We start from the raw sequence: 8467 nt of genomic DNA, 5'->3' as shown, positions 1-8467 counted from the left end.
TGATTTAACTAATCTCCGTCGAGAGGTACAATGTAAGTGTTGCTTTTATTCTGAAAGCTACCTGATCACTTCAATGTTTTATCAAGCGTTCCTTCTCTGGGTGTTGTTTTAGTCTTGTCAAAACAAAATAGCCGAGGAACAGTCATAGGGGTGTGGTATGCTTCTTCTTGCTTCTCCCTTTCTTCCATCTGTCCCCCTCCCAGCTCCTCCCCACCACCCCTCTCCAGGTCCACGTTTTCTCTGCGCATCAAATGAAGAGAACGCTTTAGCAACGACGACGGGAAGGACAAAAAAATTATTTCCGCAGTTGAAATTTACAGTCATTTCATAGAATTCTAGAATAAAAGATATCAAAAAATACAAAATGTCCGAAGAATGATTCTGAAGACTTCTTGTATTCCATTTGTAGAAATCAGTAAGATTTGCACTCTTACTATAGGACTTAGTGTTAAGTCAAGACCTATAGACATATCTTTATCTGTGTAAATGGTCCAGATTTTCCAATTAAATAAATAGGCTTAAGGTGGCTCGATAGGGTTTTTCAGAGTCAATACCTCCCAAGTTTGCACATAAACTACGTCGCCATTAACAAAGATTTGAGGACATTATCACCACAGCTATATTAGATAAAGACGAAATTTGTTATGAACAGGGTTACAACGACATCGGAGTTGTCATAGCAACGAAATAACGCCATTACAATTTTACTTGCAACCGTATTTCTCGGTGCTGGGAATGGTTCTTTCAAAATCGTTCACGGGAGCTTCTACCTCCAATAACCGCCTCGATGTTCGTGAAGTTTCAGCGAAATCTGTAAGAGCGTTATCGAGATGTTTCGGATGAGGTTTTTATGGTTAGAAATACCATAAAAACTGAACAATCTCGATGTTCGGCCATTATTTGTGGAAAACCTAGCGCTTTTAAAATGCATTTTCGCCTCATTGTAGTTTTAATCTCTCTAATCTCTGCACGACCATGACGTGAAGCTGATCTGACTTCTTTTAGAAGACATGAACAGGTGATGACCAATTTGTCTTCTCTTTCCGAACTTGGCTGAAGTGCCCAATAATTCAACTCCAGCAAAATTCACCTACGTTTGACGTTTAGTTTGACCGAATTGGATTAATTTGACAAAAAAAAACCGTTGCTGTTTTCGCTGCCGTCGTTGCTAAATCTCCTTAATGAATAATTCATAAAAAACAAAATAAATTCGCGGCGAGGTACAAGTTTTATTTAAGACTATGGGAATGTGTTCTTAGCCCTATTACATGGCACGTTACACAAAAAAACTGACTATATTAAAACAAATCATTCGTTTCACCGTTAACACATGGCTAGAAAAGTTTGATTAAGTTAAATTGCTTTCGGATACTTGAGTAGTATACTGAAAACACACTGATGCATACTGCTAACACCTATCAATTGTTGATCGGTGAACAAGAAGACGGCATTTCAACCGCGGTTTTTCCTTTGACACCGTATTTGAAATCGGACCATTTGTATACGTTCCCCATTCCAAAGGAGCAAGATTTAGAAAAAGCAATGATAGCTCTTTTTGGCAAGACATAGGACCACACATTAACGTTAGTCAAGGTTCCTCGGAAGCATTCACTACTCTTGAAGCCGCCGCCGACATTATCTTGGTCTTGTCCTAGAACCAGAGATCCCCCAGCCTTGATGGTGTAGCCCTTTATAAAGTCTGTCCCTTGTTTTTCCATCGCTCCATCTTTGAAGAACTGATAGGTGCCATTTTCGTTGTCCCAGGTCACGCAGATAGCATGCCATTTACCATCATTTGCTGATACTCCAATCGTCCTGTTGGTAAAAAGAGGAATTTGTGTTGGATCATACCGGTATCACCCCTTGTCACGGGATACAAGTTGGTCTAGAATTCTGCAATCTTAGACAAAAATGTTAAGAAAAAGTGACGGTGTCATGTCTATTTTCAAGATAAAGCCCTTGAAAGCACTGGCAACTGAAAATACTCTCCCCTCCCCCCCCCCCCCCGAAAAAAAGCAATTTTTAATTATAGATCATTTCTGACCGCGAATGAACAACATTTCAAGGGTGGGGGGAGGGGTGGGATCATTCTGGCACAAAATCCGCGGGATGGGTTGGGGTTCTGTGGATAAGAAAGTGCACAATTCTTAACAATTTGTTTGTCCAAGATTTTGGGTCCCACGCCGTGGATTCCAGATTCCAGGCACTCGATTCCTGATTTTATGTCAGTGGAACTTGGATTCCGGACTCGAATCACTAGTTGATATCCGGATTCCTTGAGTTGTATTCCGGATTTCAAAGCCCAGGAAATTTCCTTGATTTCAGATTCCAAAAGCAAAAATTTCCCGGTATCCTGATCCGAATTCCCTTAACTGATTAGTCTTTCTGAAACCCGAAAATGAATCACTGTGAATTTACTCTATTTACCAGAAAGAGCATCGTGGTGCTTATGGTGGACTTGTTTAAGGGTGGTGCGTATTTGGAACTGCTTTAAAAAAACGGTAATTTATAGGCAAACTTTCTATTCGTTGTTTTGTTTAGAAACGTAAAAAATCGGCATAGAAGGAAAAAATAAAAGCTGCTCTTCAAGGTATATGTCCCAATCCTGATACAAACAGTCAAAGAATTTTTGCTTATTCGAGGGCAGCACTGTTTTGAATAAATAAAGAATGAATGTAATGAATCCACGCTCTGGCTGTATTTACTGGGTTAAACGGAAATCTGAAGTGAACTTAAGAAGGCGTCAGGCGAGCGGCCCATAGTTAATTTTTAAAGTGTAAGTTATTTCGAATAAATAATAAAACAATTATTGAATTCACCTTTCGCATGATCTGGAGGTTGGGATAAAAAGACCTAAATAAATCACAAGAAGTCTGAGAATAGGAAGCCTGAAATCCCAGCATCGTCGACGTGGAGTAGGGAATCAACAAGAAATTGTCACCAAATCGACACAAACTCAATATGGCGGAAAATATGATGTTTGATGTCATGATATTAGGGCCCAAGCGTTTAACTGATTTCGAAGGAAAATAAATCTTGCAAGGAAATACCTGGGCAAAAAAATCCTACACTGAAAAAATTTTACATTGTTGTATGTTGGGGAAGAGTATTCTGTCTCCAGGGGTTTGGGGAAAAGAATGTCACCCAAACCAAATCACCCATACCCCCCTCAAAAGTCAAATGGTCGGCCCTCGTAAAAAGCTAAAAGGATACACCGCCCAAACTTCTTTGCCTGGAAATATTGTTACAATGCTCATTTTTCAGATTAAAATAATTAATTATAGTCAGAAAAGGTATTATAACGTCATTCCTGTTTTATGAAAATGCAAAAAATGTCGGTCGGTTGGAACAACGTTAAAGGAGGAGAAATACAGTAAATAAAGGGGATGGCCTAAGTCTCAGGCGGTTTCTTCCAAGGAAAAACACCAACTGTATACAACTTACTTCTCTTCACCACCAATGAGAAGCTTAAAGTTATCATAGCTAATCAAAAGCACTTCGTTATCCTCTCCTATTAGTCTCGAGTTTTTCCAAAGAAATACACCATTAATGGTATATAACTCACTTCTTTTTACCACCAATACGTAAGTCAAAGTCCTTGTAATTAAACAAAAGCAGTTCGTTATCCTCTCCTTGAACGGCATAACTAAATGGTGTTCCTGCATTAGAGGCGGATGATTTCATCCAGAAACAGACGGTGGACGCATTCAAACTGGGCATGTTCCAGAGGTTGGCATAATCGGCCGTTCCTTTTCTCGGAAAGTGAAGAGCATAATCTGTACATTATAAAAAAACGACATGGACGTCAGTACTTTTGTTTTAAAAGACTGTATGACTGACCGGGACAATCTCACATTATCTGGTCACATGAGGCTACTTCTGCCATATTAGTGTCTCAAAGTAAAAAGGAACTCAAAAAATTTCACGTCTAGTGGAGGACACGTTTTTTTCTTTTTTTAGGAGGGGGGTGGGCAGGGGGAGTGTTCTTGTCAACGCAAGACAACGACTTTCTTTTTCTGTCTTTAAGAATTCAACTCCAGGAAAAAATTGCCAACATTTGACGATCTGAACGAGAAGGAGTAAGCGCGAGGAACTTTAAAGTGACGTTTTCGTAACAGTCGATGTTGTTTAAGGTGGCTCGATAGTGTTTTTCAGGGTTAATACCTCTCAAGTTTGAGCATAAACTACTTCGTCATTAACGAAGATTTGGAAAAATTACCACCACAGCTGTATTAGATAAAGATGAAAAATTGTTAGAGTGGTTTTCGTTTGAGTGTCGTAAAACCAAAACCAAAGTAATTACTCTGACCAATCACATAGGACACAGACAATACATTGAACCAATCAAAACTCGAAGTAATTACATGTGGCTGACGCAAAGCGCGGGAAAATGCATGCGAGCGCGTCACAATTGGCTTTGGTTTTACTTCTGATTGGATGAAAAGGTGGCGCGAATCTTTTAAGCCAATCGCATCGTGTAGAAAGTGCAAAACCAATTACTTTTCGACACTCAAATGAAAACCGCTCTATTATCAAGGTAACAATGACACCGGAGTTGTCATAGCAACGAAATGACGCAATTACATATTTAACTTGCAGCCGTATTTCTCGGCCCTCGGAACTGTTCTTCAAAAACCGTTCACGGGAGCTTTTTCGTCGCGTGGCCGCCTCCATAGTAGTGAAGTTTAGGCAAAATCCATAACAGCGTCATCGAGATATTTTTGGGATGAAGAAATTAGAAAAACGTTAAAAACTGGACAATCTGGATGTTTGGCCGTTATTTGTAGAAAATGTAGCGCTTTTCAAATGCAATTTCGCCTCATAGTAGTTTCAATCTCTCTAAAAACGTATGAAAGATCATGGACATAGCCCGAACTGTTTGTAAGAAAGAAGGATTTGATTAGTATGTTTTGAGGTTCTTTTGTTAGCGGTTTTGTGAATATTTTAGTCTATTTTAACAAATAAGCGAATAATTCTGAAAGCGCTCGATAGATTTTTTTTTTAAATTTGAAATTTCCGAGATTAACCGTCGTTTTATGTGACCTTTGAGATTTAAGATTACAGTATTGATATATGGTAAGGCAGCAAAATAGGGGCTACAATTCACTAATTTTTAGTCCGAAATTTCGTGTTTACAAGTGAGAGCCTATCATTATTCAGGGTATTGTCTCCAAGTTTCATATTTTCGTGGACAACAAAAGCTAACATTTCTGCATTTTTGAAATGCATTGTTAGTTACTGCTGATCCAGTAGCCTGTTTGTAGAGAATTAGAACTATGCTATTTTGTATCCGAAACAAAAATGATGCAATTTATAGATAACAATGTATTGGATATTTACCTCGCCGCTTCGCGGCCTCGGTAAATATCCAATACTAGCCACCTCCACTTCGGTGAATAATTGTTTTAGTATATACTAAAATAGTGAGATAATTGAGCACAAAATGATGATTTTTAACTCATTTACTGTTGCCAACGATTACAATTTTCGCGCCCGATGACCGAACGGCCGCGGTCGTCGCTTTTTCTTAGTGACAAATAAAACTTTTGAAGGCGTTTGTCTAGCTCTTGCGGGGAAGTTTCTTCAAAAGGAGTTGTGAATTCTGTTTGTATTTAAAATAATTCTGTAAAAAGGATGATTAAATTTAGTTTTAAGCTTATTTATGAACAAGTCAACTAAGTGAAGTAACGCAAGACTTAAGCTTAATTTGCATTTGTAAACAAAAAACTTGTTCACCGGTTTTTTTCGATAACTATTCAAGTCAAAAAGACAAAGCTTTACCTGTTAAAACTTCCAAACCGAACTTCGTCACCTTCTTCATGTATTTCGGAAATAGCTTGCTTGATTAGTTGTGAAATTTCTTAGTTTGTTACGGCAGCAAATCAGAAAAGCATTTTGCTCGCAACCTACGCGAGTTTGGCGTCGCTCGCTCGGAGGAACTGGAGGTGAATCAGTGAATAGTGCAAGATATTCACTGATTGAGTAGCCAATCAGAGCGCGCGAAAAACACTATCCACTGTTTTAGTATATACTAACAGATGTTATTTAGAGCAAAGAATAGTCAGTGATTCAACCTATCGGATTTCAGGACCACCAGTGATTTCAAAAATACAGTCAGCTCTCCGTTAACGGAAATTCCATGCCGTTTTTCAGTCATTTTACTATAACTATACTCTCTTTTAGACGGCAGCTCTCTAAGACGGACCACGGTCACTTTTGAAACCGTCAACGGACAATTGGGAATTGCTTTACAGCTATTTCGAGAAAGGTTGTCGGAAAAAATGTGCACGCGACAATCCCGAAAGGTAACATGGGATATGATCAATACACTGTTCCTGACGATTGTAGATGTCAAATTTATTTGTCAGTGCTTTCCTTTAGCACTCGCAAACATATGCCCATGGCCTCAAGTGCCATTCTTTCAAATTTCTGTGAAGAAAAGTGAACTCAAAACCACCCACAATACCTTTTGGGATTGTCGCGTACACTTTTTCCGACAACCTTTTTCGAAATAGCTGTATACAGTGAAAAAAACCTCAAAACGGAAATTTACACGTTAGGTGCTCTATATAACAGTAAATTGCCGAAAATGTTTAATATTTTGTAGTCTTGCTCCAGATCGCTGAGTGTATACTGTTTCGCTTTTAGACTACAAAGCCGTGAACGTTTGCTTGTAATTAACGTCGTTTGATTGCATAATGAGTAAAATTGTTCCAGTTTTCTGTTACAATGTTCAAGTTTTATTTTAGCTGTTTTATTTAAGCAGACATGTATTCATCGCGAATAGGTTCAGCATTAAAATTACTGGTGTCACGTAATAATAATAATAATAATAATAATAATAATAATAATAATAATAATAATAATAATAATAATAATAATAATAATAATAATAATAATAATAATATTTATAGAGGGAGCCCAACTCGCCAAGGCGGTTCTCAGTGGGGCCCTCACGTTACCTAGACTCTCTATAAGACGGACAGTCAGGACCGGTCCCAAGATGTCAGTCTTAGATGGAGTTAACTGTAGATGTAATAACGCATGACAACGATTAAGACATGACTTACTGTCCATGGGCCAACTGCTGACGAGTCCAGCAAAACAAAGACCAACAACGAGCAAAGGAAGTGACCACGACATGATGCAGCTGTAGCTACAAGATGAAAAACAGAAAAACGTAGATGATTAAAAATAGATTTACTTAAGCTTCCTAAAGAGTTGTAAGATTTAAATCCTAAAATGACGTTTAATTAGTGGATTTTATTTCAACGATTCTTAACCATTAATCCTTTTCCTTACTATTTCGGACCGTACTGATCAAGAGAAACTTTGTTTAATTCGGTTCATTTTTTCACAACATAATTCGTTCTATTTCTGTTAAAAAATTTCGACAGGCCTAGCTCCGAACAATAAAAAAGTTTGAAACAATTTTTACTTTCATTTGAGCGAAGCTTCATTTCTGGTTTTTCTGTCCTGATTCTTAATGCTTTTAGCGAGTGGACGATGAGAAACGATTAATTAATTAAAACACAGGAGTTGTTCAAGTTTTCGGTAATGATATGCACTCACATAAAAAGAATTCCTAGGAAAATTAGTCAAACGATCAGTTAAGATTGGACAAATAACTGCTCAAAATAAACAGTAAATAGGTCGACAATCCTACAATCCTAAATTATGTTTAAAACCTCTACTCACCTTTCACTTTCAGCTAGCTGTTTAAGCTTTTATCAGGCTGTTAGTCGCAATACACAGTACAGTGCAAGGTTGTAAATGACTGCAAACGATATGTTGACGCTTTATATATACTTACCACACAGGAAAAAAAGTCTTGGTTACAACGACTAACAATGAGGGCCCGATTATTTGAGAGACAAAGTACGAGTGTTGCCCTGGGATGCAAAATTGCACGATTGGCCGGCCATTTGAAAGTAACATCCGCTTGTGAGAAGACTCTGACTGAGGTCTCTACGACAGCCACTAAACACAACGCACCATATAACTCCCTCGCTTGGCGACCAACTGAATTTTCCTGTTTGCTAACAATGCTGTCGGAAATAGCCATGTCCTGGTTACCGAATAAAAGCTCTCTATGGGATTATTCGTTTAAAAGAACAATGCAAACTTGATTGGAAAGATAGCATGGGTGAGTGGTCAGCGTGTCGATCAAAGTCCACTTCGAACTTACGCGAATCCCAAATCTCTAACTCTCGACTATGCTTGAAGACAACAAGCAATATATTGGCAGGTTTGTCTCCTCCAGCTAACTGACGGGTTTTTTAAATCACATTATGTTTAATATATAGATTTAGCCAGGGCTAAAAGCGAAGCTCTGGTTAATAATACGTGTAAACTAAAAAAAATTAAATCTTGTTATGCTAAACGGGGGACGACAATGAAAATGGCTTCAAGACTAATAGATCTAATTAGCAAAAAAACAAATTGCACGTGCAGCACACTTTTTTGT

General features: G+C 38.1%; 1 protein-coding gene across 1 annotated transcript in view; it reads right to left on the bottom strand.

Moving 5' to 3' along the window:
• Window positions 1–1247: 1247 nt before the first annotated feature.
• Window positions 1248–8467, bottom strand: part of LOC140935071 (neuronal pentraxin-1-like) — a 7483-nt gene continuing 263 nt past the window's right edge. The window contains exons 2-4 of the mRNA XM_073384604.1: window positions 7071–7156; window positions 3566–3776; window positions 1248–1815 (exon numbers count right to left, since the gene is read on the bottom strand). Coding sequence (XP_073240705.1) covers window positions 1419–1815; window positions 3566–3776; window positions 7071–7143 — 681 coding nt within the window. The 5' untranslated portion in view covers window positions 7144–7156 and the 3' untranslated portion in view covers window positions 1248–1418. The remainder of the gene's footprint in view (window positions 1816–3565; window positions 3777–7070; window positions 7157–8467) is intronic.

This window comes from Porites lutea, chromosome 4 (genome assembly GCF_958299795.1).
Source record: "Porites lutea chromosome 4, jaPorLute2.1, whole genome shotgun sequence".
Classification (NCBI taxonomy): domain Eukaryota; kingdom Metazoa; phylum Cnidaria; class Anthozoa; order Scleractinia; family Poritidae; genus Porites; species Porites lutea.
Note: the sequence above shows the minus strand (reverse complement) of the source record. Positions and strands in the feature narration are given on the sequence as shown.